At 43.7% G+C, this 15,491-nt stretch overlaps 1 protein-coding gene across 2 annotated transcripts in view; it reads left to right on the top strand.

The window, feature by feature from the left end:
- Positions 1-7,406: 7,406 nt before the first annotated feature.
- Positions 7,407-15,491, top strand: part of RNF217 (ring finger protein 217) — a 59,129-nt gene continuing 51,044 nt past the window's right edge. For both annotated transcript variants that reach the window (XM_085217380.1, XM_085217379.1), the window contains exon 1: positions 7,407-8,170. In XM_085217380.1, the coding sequence (XP_085073506.1) occupies positions 7,559-8,170 (612 nt within the window). In that variant the 5' untranslated portion in view covers positions 7,407-7,558. The remainder of the gene's footprint in view (positions 8,171-15,491) is intronic.

The following is a 15,491-nucleotide window of genomic DNA, read 5'->3' as shown; positions in this document are numbered from 1 at the left end:
TGTGTCTGCAAATGTGAAAGTAAGTATGTTTCTGCCTAAGTTTTCAAATATTTCTGTGTCCATTTACAAATCAAAAAAAGAAATAAGGGAAAAGAGGCAAGGCTAGCGGCATGATCTTAGCTGTGTTCTCTTTGTTTCCTGTATTTAAATATTGAATAACAGCTTAGATTATTAGTCTGGTTTTAACATTACTGCACATTGTATCACACAACCAAGGAGAATTAAGACTGTATGATTGCAGCACCTTCAGTCTCTGAACTGAAAGTTCACAGCATCCATTTTCAGCAGCCTAAGAAATCTGGAAGCAAGACAACAGCTGCGCTGCAATCCTGTAAGTGCTGTAACCCCATTCACATGAATGCAGTTCTGCCAGTTTACAGGCTTACGTTGTTCTGGTTTATTCCCAAATAGGAAAGGGAAAATATTGCTCACGTAGGAAAGCATCCAACATATCCACATTCACATTAGGGATTGCATCAGTATAGCACTCAAGAAAAAAGAAAAAAGAAAAAAAAAAAAGAAAGCAAGGAATTCTTAGCCTGAAACAGGCATGTAGGCTTCCTTAGTTGTCTGCTTGCAGAAAGCACCATTATTCTTCCTCCTAACACCTTGTATTTATGTCCTGAAGGAACCGCAGATAAATGTTTTCACTACAAAATCAGAAGTACTTGGTAAATGCACTTCATTAGTATTGGCAGCATGAAGACTGCTTACAGCTGTTTCATGTCCATACTGCTGAACCAGTACTCTTCTCTCATCAGACCTTTCCAGATGTAAAAATTTTACCAAGAGATAAAAATTTGAAAGACAAATCTGATTGCAATGCATGGTTATGTTTATTTCCCACGGTTGTTCCCTTCTCTTTATATTTATGGTCTGTTTTACTAGCAGATTGAATCACTCTAAGCAGCGGGTGAGGTCACACCAAGTCAAGCAATTATAAGTAATAATAATACCTCCTGATCTAATTGATATTGTAACAATATTTATATTTTTTAATAAAATATCTCTGTTAATGAAAAATTGAAATTTTGGACTGGGTGAGAATAAAGGTGAGAATTTTCTCCAAGTTTGTCTGAGGTTTAAAGTTATAGTAATACCTTTTATCCTGGTGCTCTGAGGCTATGTCAAGAGAGCTGCAGAGCTTGTCCCACAGAGATCCACGTAGCATGAACCTATCTTGACTGGCAACGCTTGTTGACTTCCCAGCAGATAGCCGAATGAGTAACTTCTTGAAAAAGCTGTTGTGACAGGTTGGCATTTTCGAGATGTTTTGATGCTGCTGATAAGCAATACCAGATCCATCAAAAAAATAACAGGGCTTTCGCTGCAGCCTGGGCTTGCTGGCAGTCTCAAATTCGTTTTCTGTTCAGACCATATCTTGAAGTGTTACATTTTTCCCCATTTACACTTTGCTAGGACAAGAGGTTTACTGATGCCCTTTCATTACCCTAGGGACTGTTTTGACATCTCTTGCTCTTTTCTTTTTATAACTCTGTCCAGGACTTATTGTGCAAACCAAGCAACTAACCTTGCTGTTAGGGTGAGACCTAATAACTTTGCACCTAAACTGACTATTAAAAAACCCAACTTCTCTATGGAGATGACAAGCCTTTTCCCACCTACATTTATCAAGTTCTTGGCTGAAGTTCTCTGTTTTGTAAAAAGCCTTCTATTGCAGCCTGTAGATTGACCTAGCTGCCTTGCACTCTTTAACATTATTACTTTTGGCCCATTCTAAAACATTCAATAAGAAGATTGGAGAATACTTTTAGGAATGGTTCTTTCAAGGTCACTGAGTACTACACGCAGAAAGACACGTGGTGCTGTGTGCAGACTTATTGTTGGCACGCAGACAAGCGGATGGCTGTTTTCAGCTGTACACAGTAATTCCTAAGGCAAAATCCACGTTTACTGACACCTTTTTTTTACAATATATGCAATGAAATCTTTAAGAATTAGCCTTTAGCTTAACCACTGAACAGGGGGAAGGACACAGAAGGACAAAGAATTTTCCATGCAAACAAATGGTACACAGAAAAAATAATGAAATTATCTTTCGAGGAATTTGCTTAACGGATTCCTTGTTGATTGAGGTGTCTTTGCAGCCCTTCAGAGATGAGTGAGTTGCACTTCACAGACTGGAAACGTACTGCAGCAAGTGAGTTGCTAATTTTGGTCAAGGCAGTGAGCTACCTATTCCCACTATTAATGCTTCTCATTTCCTCCTACCTAACACCATAGGCAAACTATCTATAGAATAATCAATACAACATATAGAATGATCAATAACTCACTGCTTTAATTTTGCAGGACTGTTATTTGGCTACCTTTTTTCCATCCAAAAGTGAAGATTTTCTAAGTGTGCCACCACTACAGTGAAGATACACAATGCAGCCTGAAAAACACAGGGGATGCTCAGGCTTACCTTGCATATTAGTGACAAAGACTTATTATAAAGAACTTTTGTTTTGACCAGTGATGGTATAAATAAGGCATTCTCTTATTCTGCAGAATGATTTACTGAGGGTAAACAGACATTTCTCCTCATGGCAGTAATAAAAATAAGCCTGCAGAAAGGACATACAGCATTTTCCCCTGCTGGTAAGCTAGATTTTATTCTGGCTTTTCTTTTCTTGGCAGAATTGTTGCATATGTTCTACCAAATATTTGCTTTGGTACACTAGGAAAAATCTTACTTGAAATCTGGACACGTAACTATTATCTGAGTAAGGGAAAATGCCTGTATTCCTGGTTTTTTACACAAAGAGAGCATACTGTTAGAGGTGAGTGACGTTCCTGCTGCTAGCTCGTGCGTGTAGAACTCTCACAGCACACACTGCTCAACGGCAATTACAGCCCCACAGAAACTCTCATGGACGTGCTTTTCCTCAGGAAATGAGCAGAGCCACAGTAGTGTCCAAACATACGCAGTTTTACTTTTAACTACACAACATGCTATTAATTAGCTAATTCCTTGCACCACACTTGATTTTGAAACTGCAGCTTTCTCTGTGCCATGCAACACCTACAGCCTGCACCCAAGCCCAGAGAATGTCCTGCTCCAGGGGCACCTCAGCTGCACGCACAACTGACAGTTGGGATAACTGAGACAGGCAAAGGGCAAAAGGGGAAAAGACAGATGAGTATCTTGTCCAAGGCTGCAGAGCTGGCCACTCACTTGGCTGCAATTAAAGGGGAGGTCCCAGCTCCTGCTGCTGCAGGACTCAGAAGAAAACATGGCCATACGCTTGCTCCAGCCCCTCCAGCTGTGCTGGTGTCACTCCACAGAAATGATGAGTCTTTATTGATAGCAGCAGGTTTTCATAGAGTCATAGAATCATGAAGGTTGGAAAAGACCACTAAAATCATCTAGTCCAAATATAAACCTATTCCCACTGTGCCCTCTAACCATGTCCCTCAGTGTTACAAGTTTCTTGAACACCTCCAGAGACTGTGGAACACTTCCCTGGGCAGTCTGTGCCAATGCAACACCACTCCTTCCAAGATGAAATTCTTCCTAATATCCAACCTGAATCTTCCATGGCACAACTTGAGGACATTATCTCTTGTCCTAGCATTACTAAGCTCATCCTACCATTGAGTTACAGGCAGGAGCTCAAGGAAGCATTCATAGCTATTTTGAAATTTGGTTTTAAGAAATAAAGGTGCATACTCAAAAATAGCTGCTCTGAAAAAATCTGTTAGTTCACTGCCTGAGAAGGTTAATTACTTAATTTGATTATTGTCTGAAATTATTTTACATTATTAGCATTGTAAAAATAAGCAAACAAAAACCAAGTAGAACATGATAAAAGCATAATTTGATAATTCTGTAATGCAGACAGACAATTGTCTTAATGAATGTTCAACTGCTTTTTGAGCCTGAAGCTAAGAATGAAAAGATAGCAATTTGCACATCAGATATTTCTGAAAACAAAGCTGCAAAGTGTTTAACAAAACATTCTATTTGCGTGTTGTTGTTCTGCATAGTTACAATAGTTATGACATGTATTTGTCCTTCAACACAATTTACTCTGCTGCTGTCAGGCAACTGGAGAGTTATTGCCTCAGAAATAACTTCAAAAGCTCATTAATAAAAATAATGCAGTAATAGAGATTTCTTTTCTTGGGAGACTCCAAAAATGCTGATGCAGCTTGGAATGCTCTCATGCCTGTATTGCTGCTGATGGTGGTAAATAACCTCAGCTTCCTCAGAAAGTCTGCAAAACATGCAGGCTGTGCACCAACGCACTTCACTCCAGATTAATGTGTTGAAGGACAGGTTGGATGGGGCTATGGGCACCTGATCTAGTTGGTGGAGTTTGATGGAGTTTAAGGTCCATTCCAACCTAAGCCATTCTGTGAGTATATGATTCTATAAAATGACATGATCGTTGCTTGCCATTAGAGTTTTAACAAAGAAAATTGGTGACTGCTGGATACATGGACTGTCACTTTGTGTAGACATAGCTCTGGCACCAAAGGGGAATAAGCCCACCGGGGGAAGCAATTCATGCTCATGCAATTCCCAGCACAGTCTCTCAGTTTTAATTTCAAGGACTTAAAACTCTATCCTGCTGCTCTACAATAAGTTTGTCGTCTATGTACCATGCTTCACCCAAATGGTTCTTTGCATTTTAAGAAGATCAAAGTGATTCCCAGGCTAGAAACCCAGATGATATTGGAGATGATAATGTGGTAAGGAAATAGAGGAGGAATAAGAGATTTGGGTGACGAGGAGAAGGCAGGAGGAGCTGCCACTGAGTCTCAGTGTGAAATTGGATTCAGCAAGATCAAGCAGAGAAATCCAGTAATGAGCCTTCCACAAAGCTTTAGGCTACACACAGAGCTCTGTGGTATTTTTAGGAAGAGAAATGTGATAAGAAAGATATTAAAACTTAGTGCTGCAGACAGAGGGCCAGGAAGCAAGCAATGTCACTGGCTTAGAAGGATTTTGGAGACGTATGTAGAATATGTCATTCCAAAACGAGAGCAGGATAAAGGAAGATGGACAGAGGTTGTAGGTGCCCAGTAAAAGATGACCTGAGTCACTGGGTGGTCTGTCTGGAAAGAGCTATCAGTTTCAGAAAAGCATCCCACTTCTCTAGCCCTGATGACCACAGACATCAAGTATGAGGTAAGCAGAGATGAAGTCCAAAAGGTTTTATTTATTTAGGCAGCACTTCCTTTGCTTGAAGCTTCAACATATCAGTACATTTGTCTTATCATTTTGGTGATGTGTCAATGGCTATATTCTCCTACTACAGGTATCAAATGAATGCATATTCCAAAAGGTATTTGTTGGAATTCCTGGATAAACTTTTGAGATACACAGTGATATTTTGGAAATTGTTTCCATAGTGCTAGACAAAAATAATGGTGCAGGCTGTTTTCAAACTACATTCTGCAACAATTAAACCAGGCACAGTCATTCTTCCTGATTTAATTAGGATGTTCCTAAGAAATTACTCTAATGCAGGACTTGCTCTATCCTATACCTTCTGTAGAACATCCATGACTCTTTTACCTCAGATGATGAACTGAAGCCCAAGGAGATAACTGTATTTTCCTTCTGGCTGAGGAAACAGATCTTGTAGGGACTAAAGACAAAAACTGTCAGGGATACTTTCTTTCATATACTGTAACTCAGGTACAAGGAGGACTTTTTGAGATGAGCTACACCGCTATCATCTTCATCACCAGATAAGTTCATAGAATCATTAAGGTTGGAAAAGACCACTACACTCATATAGTCCAAACATAAACCCACCTCCACCATGCCCACTAAGCCACATCTCTCAGTGGCACATCCACAGTTCTTGAACACGTCCAGAGACAGTGACTCCACCACCTCCCTGGGCAGCCTGTGCCAGTGCCTCACTACTCTTTCTGAGAAGAACCTCTTCCTAATATCCAAACTGAACCTCCCATAGCACAACCTAAGGCCATTATCTCTCATCCTATTGCTAGTAATTTGCTGGAATTCCTGGCCCTATTGTAACCCATCCACGCTCTGAGCTGCAGGGGGAGGGCAAACTTAAGGTGTTCTTCTCTCAGAGGGAGGGCTAATCAAAGTTTTTCCATTACAGCTGTGCTGTTGCCACAAGCTTTTGTCTCAGATGGTTACAGATATTTTTTTGGTAAAAAAAAAAGGTAAAACCAGCAAGCCACTTCACAACTTCTGGAAACAGGACCATGTCCAGAGTGGAAATGATACTGGCTGAATGCATTCTGGAGTATGTAAGATGATTTATTGTATGGGAGGTATGTGTATACAATAGTGAGAACTACAAGTGCTGGGAGGCAAGTAGTAAGAACTTGAATTGTTATTTATTTTTTCAAAATAAATACAAGCATTCAGTTGAAGATAATTCCCACAATATTCAGAATACTTCTGCCATTGTAGGTAACAGGTGAAATACTCAAAAAAAAATAGAGCATGATAAAAGAGAATGTCAAAAAAAAAAAAAAAAAAAAAAAAAAAACACCAACAAAGTTGCTACACGCAACGACCCAAGACTGCGCTGCCAGTTACTTACAACTATACATGGGAACAAATATTCAGATTTCCTCAGAGGTTTTCAGCACAAGTCCACAGGAATGAATGTTAATTACTCATCCTAAACAAAATGTAATTATCTTTAGTAGAAGTAATTTTTATGAAGACTCTAGAACTGCAGTCCTGGGAAATTGAGTCCTGCTTTAGTTTGCTCTGAAAGTAATGCCTTCTATTTCCATGAAAACTATAACACAGCTACAAAGAGCACAGCAATACTATCTGATAGAGCAAATTCTCAACTACAAAGTACTGCTTTACAATATAGCCACCAGCATTAGCTCTGCATTTTTGTCACTGACGAACAGGAGTCTTCATACTGCGCTCATAAAAAAGTGCACCAGTCAAGGTGACCCACTGTCACTGCTAAAATGCACCACCACTCTGTGCTGTTTGGCCTCCATCAATGTTCGGCAAGCATCGATGAATGTCAGTGGTATCACTGTTCCCCTATGAAGGAATTCAATAACATGCTTTTGCTTCATGTATACTTCTGTGTCAAACATGACAAAGCTCTTGCAACTTAACAACGTGGTGAGGAAAAGCCTTCTCTCTGCGGGCTGATTGACGTAGATCTACTCTGTTATGCAAGCCCTGGTGCGCCGCTCTCTCGTACCTCCCACAAGATTTCAGTTGTGATCGGTACCACGCGCACTGCCGCGCCCGAACACCACACGCGCAGTGTTTACGCCTCAACCAGGGGCGGGACGGGGCGGCGCGTCACAGCGGCCGGCGGGGCGGAGCGGGAGGCGCGGCCGGGCGCTGCCCCGCGGCTCAGGGGCGGCTGCCCGCGGCATGGGGCTCGCGCTCCGGCCGGGAGCCCGCGGGCGGCGCTGAGCGAAGTGGCCCCGCCGCGTCCGCGGCCCCGGAGAGAAGAGGCCGGGCGCCCGCGGGCGGGCGGGCTGTCGCCGGGGCTGCGAGCGGCGGGGCTCGGGACCCGGAAGCAGAAGCGGGACCGGGAGGCGGCTGGATGGGAAGGAGCGGCGGCGGCGGGAGGCGATGGGGGAGCAGCAAAGCTCGCTGAGCGCCTCGCGGGCCGCCGCCGCCGCGCCGCCCAGCCCGGCCGGGGCCTCACGGGAGGACGGCCCGGAGGAGAGGCCGCCGCCACGGGAGGTGGCAGGGCCGGGAGAGGGCGGGGAGTCGCCGCCCTCCGTCGGCTCCGAGCGACGAGGGGGCGGCGGGGACGCGGCGGAGGAGGACGAAGAGGAGGCGGCCGGGCCGGAGCCGCCGGGCGCGGGGGAATCGGCGGAGGAGGGGCCGGAGGGGGGCAGCGGTCGGCGCCGCCCGGCCCGACGGCACGTGTATTGCACCGTGTACTGCGTGGAGAACGACCGGCCGGGCCCCGGCTCCCCGCCTGGCTCCGGCAGCGCGCAGCCCCCGGCCCGGCACGGGGTGGCGGCAGGCGGCGACCCGCTGTCAGCGGGCGGCAGCATCGAGGTGGTGGACTTGTACCTGCTGCCCGAACCCTTCTCCGGGCTGATCGGCGGCGACTTCGGGCCGCTGCTGGTGCTGAGCTGCCGAGTGTGCCTGGAGGAGAAGCCCGTCAAGCCCCTGTCCTGCTGCAAGAAGGCGGTGTGCGAGGAGTGCCTCAAGCGGTACCTCAGCTCCCAGGTACGGCCGGGCCCCGCGCTGCTCCCCGAAGGTATCGCTGATGCCGCCGTACCCCTGAGCCCCCCGGGGAGCTGCTGGCTCCGGGTCGGGGATTGGGCGGTCGTTCCGCAGCCCCTCTCCGTGGGCTGATGGCGGCCCTGCTGCTCGCCCGGTGACGTGCTGCCTGTGGTGTTTGCACTGCGCGGGGCGGCAGGGCTGCTGTGCAGGGGTCTCTCTGTGGTTAGCCTTGAGGAATCACAGTTGCAGTAGCAGCAACTCTGGGGAGAAAAGGCAACAGCTTTTGCGAACTTAGAGCATCGCAACCAACTTATAGCCTGCTGCTTCATCGTTGCTTTGTCAGTCAGGCTGCAGTTTCAAAGGGAAATCAGGAGCCTGAAAGCTAACCAGCCTCGCTTAGTGTTGCTGATAGCCGGTTTAGCATCACAAAGCACTTGTGTATTGCTCCTACCAGTGACGTAGGTGTGCCCTAAACCCAAAGAGCCAGGGAGATGCCGGATATGTGAGAATACCAAAACCAAGCAAAATTCTTTGCTAACCACTCTCACATATGCATTCGGCAAAAGCATGGGAGACGCACTCGGCAGAGAAGTGCTGGTGGGATGTACTTTTGCACCTGCTGGCCATAGGAGCTGTGCTACAGTGGTCTGTGGTCCGCTGGGCTGCGTGCCTGGGAATGGCTCCGCAGTTCCCGCAAGTGCTATAAATAGGTGTGGGGCTCCTCCAACCAGGCCATTTTACGGCTTGGGACTGGCACGTGCTCCTATCTGGGCACTTGCAAGCCCATGCAGCAGTTACTCGTGCGGGTAGTATTTGTTCTGGCTAATGCTACGCTCATTGAGGGTTTTACTCTGCACTTTTATCGTGTTTAGATAACAGGGAAGGGCTTAACGTGGGAACTGATGGGGATGAGTGGGATAGGGAGCTGTGTTTTTATGTGTGTTCCCTAACACTGAAATTTGGGAACACCTTATAAGACTTCTTGCACAGAGCCCAGGATGCTTTGGTTTGGTATGTAACTAACTGATGAACTCAAAGTCTAGAAAGTTTTCAGAATTCATTGCCAGTATGTGTTTGAGCCATCTTCATGTTTGCCACCAAGGCCATCGGTCAGGATATTGTCTCACCTTGGAGATCACAGAGTGGTGTGATAGACATCAGGTGTTCTTCCTTAGCATCTGTAACCCGTGCTTCAAGACAATGGGTTGTGGTAGCTTTTCATTATTAAAACAGGTAGTAAAATGTGTTGGGGAATGGCCAAGTGGGGTCCTCAGTCATCATCCTAAGAATGCTTCCTGATCATTGGAGGTATTCAAAGCTGGGTTGTGTGAGTGGGGCTTTATGCAACCTGATCTAGTGAAAGATGTCCCTGCCACTGGCAGGGGGGCATTCAAATACTGAATTCAGTTGGCTAATCCTTCAGTGAATAGAGAGGTGTTTTTGTGGCATAATTTGTCTAAAATATTGATTAATTAATTAATTAACATTTATTAATTAATATTAAAATGTTGAAATGGTCATAGATATTTTCTCCAATTTGCTTCCTTTGAGTAAAAAGGGATGTAGGATCCCACAAGCTTGGAGAAGATGTATCAGAATGACATTCTGCCCAAAGCACTAAATAGTACTAGTTAGTTGTGAGCTAAGGCAATAGAGAATCTCTTGCAGCGACACAGTTGCCAGATCTGGCAGCTAAAGCTATACCTAAGAAGAGTTTTGCCTGATTTCAGCTCAGCAATTCAAGGATGATTGCGTGGCTTGGTCTGCAAGAGCTACCTGGCTTGGGAGCTGGGTGAAAACCCCATAAAGCAAGTTTAGAGTCATAGAATCACAAGGTTGAAAACAACCTGCAAGATCATCTAGTCCAACTGTCCTCCCATTACCATTGCTACCACAAGCTTCTAATCCATATCACATTGCTCCTCATCCAGCCACTTTTTGAACACTGCTGGGTATGGCGACTCCACCACCTCCCTGGGCAGGCCGTTCCAGTGCCTGGAATATGAGGATATTCTCTGGGATGAAGCCACTGGTATTGCTGAGCATTCTGTAAAGCTTAGTCCAGAAGCTATTAAAAGGTCCACATGGCAGATAGCCATATTGATGCTCATATACATAAAAGATGAAACAGGGATACAGACACAGATAAAGGGATATTTGCAATACTGCTACTGATATTGAGAACAGAGATTCACAAAGCACTTCTGTGGACACAGGGACTCTTATCCATCCTGTATGACCCAGCAGGATTTTAGTTGAATAATGTATTTGTTCAGGAGAAAAAGGCAACAAAACATCCTCTAAAGCAGTCCAACGTGTTCTTAGTATGTCTGTCTTTTTGGGAAAAACAAGTGATGTTTCTTTGGGAAGAACAAGAAGTAACATTTTTCTCCTTTGTGCTGTAGAAGGCTCATGTGACTCATCCTCAGTGGAGAGGAAAAGCCTTCTCTATGCCTACTCTGTCAGAGGAATTTGGGGAAAGATGAGTGGAAGGACAGTATAGGATAAAGTCACCTTCTGAGGCTTAGCACTTCATCTAGTGATTTCCTTCATAAGAAGAAAATCTACCAAAAAGTTTGAAAAGAGTGAATTTTGGAAAACTGTCTCTTTTTCAAAATTGTAACAGATTTTTGGTTTGGTTACAGTCAGCTTTATGTAGAAATGTACCTGAAATTGGGAGGGGGAGCAGAGGGAGAAGGGAAAAAATGGATGTGCATTTAGATCTTGTTTCTGTGTCAAATAAGTAGCAAGCTGTACCCTGTGTTTGAGGGGACACTGACTTCAGGTTTCTGGAGAGGAATTTGTTTTATATGTTGAATATGTGGAGCATATTGTCAGAAGTGTAACACTGGAAGAAGATCTTTAACGTATTTGTTTTCCCCCTGAAGAAAACTGGAGTCTGTTTTCTGGAGAAATTATGATTTCATCATTATTTCTGAAATGGTGTCTAATGGAATAGCAAAAACCCTGCTAATGATCTCTGCTGTATATAATTGCATCAAAACTTCTGCCCTAGAGCACTGTAGATTTAAAAAAAGTCAAGCAAAGTGTTAGGCGTTGATGAGATGAGTATCCATATGTAAATGTAGAATTTTCTTCTTGTTTTACTGGTATGGGGGGAAATGGGAGCAATGTTGCTTCAGAAGGTCCTTAGAGGTCAAATCCAGTCTCTTATCACTGGCACCTGGCTGCATAATCCCTATCAAAGATTTAACACCTGGTATAGAAGCTTAGAAGGTGAGCCTGGAGCTCCAGATCTGAAGCCTGACTGTACTACAGTAAAAGACATTATTTTACCTCTGCCTCAATTCAGGTGTTCTTTCTCTGGGCCTTAGGCTCTTGGCTTTTAAAGGTCTAAGACCCGTTTATCTATCATTCACAAAAAAGGAAAAAAAGGACTATTCTCTTGGACTCAGAGAAATTGAAGAAGGAATAGGTACGTGCATTGAGCTGTTATGAACAGGATCATAGCTGTTGTACCTTAGGACATGGGTTACGAGCGTTGGTCCTACAGTGCCTGGTCAGGGTCTTAAGATGACCTATCTCCAGGATGGGATGCAGCCCAAAGCTGTTCTCTGTTGATGGTTGAGCAACAGTGTTGGGGATGGCTGTGCTCTTTCAAGGCTGTGATGTTCACAGAGGCAGTTTCCTTAAGCACTCAGGAAAATGCCTAGTTAGGTGGGAGGTGAAAGGGTGAATAGAGTGCTTCTCTTTCAGGAGGGAGCTGTGTGTTTCTACACTCACACATACTGCTTATAGCCCAGGAAGTATGGGAAGAACTGGATCCCGCAAGTGTAATATTGCGTTCACATTTTCTTCATTTTGCACCTTCCTCTCCATTTAGCATCATAACAGACTTGGTTTATTCCAGAAGCTGCATCCACACAGGTTTGCTGTAGATGAGTGATTCACTTCCTCATCTCTCGTTATTGCTTGTAAATCTGAGTCAGAGGGAATACTTGTGCCTGGTTTTGCTTTTTGTGTGTGTGTCTGGGTGGGAGGTGGTTCACAAGTACCATGTACAAACGAGCCAACAGCCATAGGAAGAAATTTTGCTGCAGAGGGAGAAACTTAAATATAAATCCTCAGTTAAACTGTAACTTATCCTGTAACTTATCCTCTTTACCAGACCAGGATAAGGTTTATGTGTTTTTCTCATCTCTCTAATTTGTAAACCTGTAAGTACTGTTCAGAATAACAATCTCACTCCTCACTTTCCAGTAAGTAAAGAGTAGACCAAAATAACATTTTCCTAATATCTAAAAAAGGTATATATTGCCTTCAAGTATTTATTAGAGAACATACAATTGTATCCTTTCTTGTAAAGTAGCTATAAATGTTTCATAGAAACCCTTGTGATTTGCCTGCCTGCTTTTCTACCTCTGAACTGGAGAACTAGATAATCCAGTTTTGATCCTATGCTCATTAGTGATGCTTTATTTTGTAAATCTTGTAATTCTCTTGGAGTGGTAATTTCTTACATTAAAGGACTTTGAGTTAATTTAAACAGCCTACTGTATTCTCAGTCAGATATTGTGGTGCTTTAATTACAGGAATGCTAATCAGATTAGTGGATGTGGATAATCAGAAGGGGTTGTTGGGGCACGGAGGAGTTGCAGCTGGCAATGCTTGGTGTCTGACTGGCTTTGGTGGGAGAAGAGTCCTACTTAGCTATTCTGAGCCTGAAATGAGGAGATTATTGTCCCTCTACCTGGGATCTGTTACCAGTTTTCCTTTGTGACTTGAGACCTTGTGTTCAACCCTTTTCTTTTTTGGTGTGTGATCTTTTTGAAAGATGCAAGGGGAGAAGAAAGCAGCAGAATGTTACAATCAGGATTTTTGTGGAAAGAATAAGATTATGAAGTCATGCCAGCAGTAAGGAAAAGTCAGGAGCAGGCTGTGTTGCCCAGAACTAGTCCTGGCTTGGAGAAAGTGGGACTTGATACCTGTGTACCTCTTCAGGTGTCTTGATTGTATCATGCAAATGATAGCCTTCAAAGCTGTAGTCTGGCTGCTGAAGGAATCCAGGCAGCAATGTAGCCACCGGTTGCTGAATCATCTGGTTGTTAATGAGCTGCTTGGTGCCCTGATGCAAACCAGAGCTTGAAAGGGTCATCCAGTGAAGAAGATCTGTGCTCACAAGGGATCTGAATGCCCCAAAATACTATAATGCTGGTTTTGAGTTACTGAGGTGGCTACAGACTGGCTGCTGAAAGGAGAAGGCAGGCTGAGAAATCACCTTCCAGCTGAAGTTAGAACAGCAGGGAACTCTGCAAAGGAGGAAGAGAGGTGAAGTAGAAAAATAATATATTATATGCTAGATTATAGGCTTTCTAAGCCAAACCAGGCACTCCAGCCACTTCAAGGTATTTTATTCCTGAGGAGGAAGAGTGACAGATGTACCTGGTTCAACAGCTGTATGCAATACATAAGCACAGGAGTACCTAAACTTCTTCACTCTGATTTTCAGGAAACAGCTTCTGAAAATCTGCCTCAGTGTTCCTGATGTGTGGTATGTAGTGACAGTGCTGCTGTGTGGGTAGGAGTGGACTTGCAGTCCAGGACTGTGTCCGGGTATCCTCAGGGTTATGAGCATTCGTCTTCTGAGTTGACTTGGCACGCAGCTGACTTTCCCTCTGAATGCTTGCTGATGGATAGAGTTTGAGCCAAAACTTCAGTCTGAAACAAAGTCTTGCAAAATCAAGCGTTGCTGGAATTGCATTTAAATTTTTAAAGAAAACAATTTCTGAGCAATACTTTTCAATAATAATATTGCCTAGTTGCTCTAGTATCTGTAGACCTAAGTATTGTCAACATAGCACCACTTTTTGTGTCATGTGTCCGTTCTCTGTGTAAAAGTAGCTTCAAACTTACCTTGCTTGGGTAACTTTGAATTCCTGTTATTTGGGTAAGTCTTTGCAAGATGTGGAGCTGGAATATATGACTATCCTCATCCATGCCATTATAGATGGAAGGGGAAACAAATGGATGTTCTTCATGCAGTTAAGAAGTTTGCGGTGAAACTGATCTGTTGGATCAGATGTTGGAAGCAAGATGTTGTCACCTTGAAGCAGTTTTTTGAAGGGTTCTGCTAATGCAACAATGCCTCAATTCCAGGGATGAGGGTGAGGTGTCATGAAACAGTTGATGTTGACAGCAGAGTTGATTTTTGAAGGGTGAAGGCTTCGTATTGGCATAGAATTGCAGTGAAACACGGAGGAGAGCTGATGTCATTCTGAAGAAGCAGAGTTTCTGTGAAGCAGCAGCTCTGGTTTCCAGCTACCTCCTGTACCCAGGTAGCACTCAACAGTGAGTCTGGTGAAAGCTGGCTGGCATCAGGGCCACTAGTCCAGCTATGCTGTGGGAATGTCACATGCTCTAGGCCTTCCCTCCTGCTGCTCTGTCAAGTGCTCCTAGGAGCTGCCAGGCACAGGCATAGGCACAAGCCAGGGATTTCAAAGTGAAGTAAATTGAAAACTGAGCTGTTGAGTTTTGACTGCTCAAACCGTGAGGAATGGAGGAGTTAAAGGGAGCTTGGGAATGCCATGAGCTCACCTTTGCCCTGTTCTTCTGTTCCTCCACTCAGAACAACTGCTCTCGCAACTGCTCTGGGGCCCTTCATACCTCTTGTCCTCTTGTACAAATATCTTGCTTCCTGCTGTCTGAACCAGTGAGATTCAAGAAAAGTAGGTATCTTGAATGGCCAGGATGTAAGTACATAGTCAAAATGGTTAAGAGTTGTATGGGTTGTAATTTCTTCAAAAGAATTTAGACTGGTGAGAAGGGCGTTACTTACCCACCTCATCATGCTGGTTTATCTGTCCTTTATATATACTTCAGTTGCTTGAACTTTCTCACTTCTTCTTTTTTTTTTTTTAGGTGCTTTTTTTGTGGGTTTTTTTTTTTTTTTTTTGGAAATAACTCCTGTTTCTAGTTTTTTATATGCCAAGTAACAGTGGCTTTTTTCTGATACAGAAAAAGTGACAAATTTGTCTAGTGACAAAGAGGCCATTTAACTTTTTTGAAGTCCATTCTTAAGTACTTAAAAAATTTTTTTTTGGTAAATCAGAGAAATTGTGATCATAGAAATAACAGCATTCCTGCTGAAGAGATAGCTCTTCAATGTATGTTTTTCTACTGTGGCATACATAAATTTATTGTGTAGTTAAATAAGTCTTATGAAAGCATTTGCTGAACTGTAAAGTAGGAAAAAATAAGATAAAAATAATATTCAAGAATTCACATATGGAGAGGAATATGGTTTGACAGTTCAGGAGGTCAGAAATTCAATAGTTTAAGCCAGTTTTAGAACTGAAATTGGAAG

This window comes from Meleagris gallopavo, chromosome 2 (assembly GCF_905368555.1).
Source record: "Meleagris gallopavo chromosome 2, MGAL_WU_HG_1.1, whole genome shotgun sequence".
NCBI lineage: Eukaryota > Metazoa > Chordata > Aves > Galliformes > Phasianidae > Meleagris > Meleagris gallopavo.
This window is presented reverse-complemented; position numbering and strand designations above follow the sequence as displayed.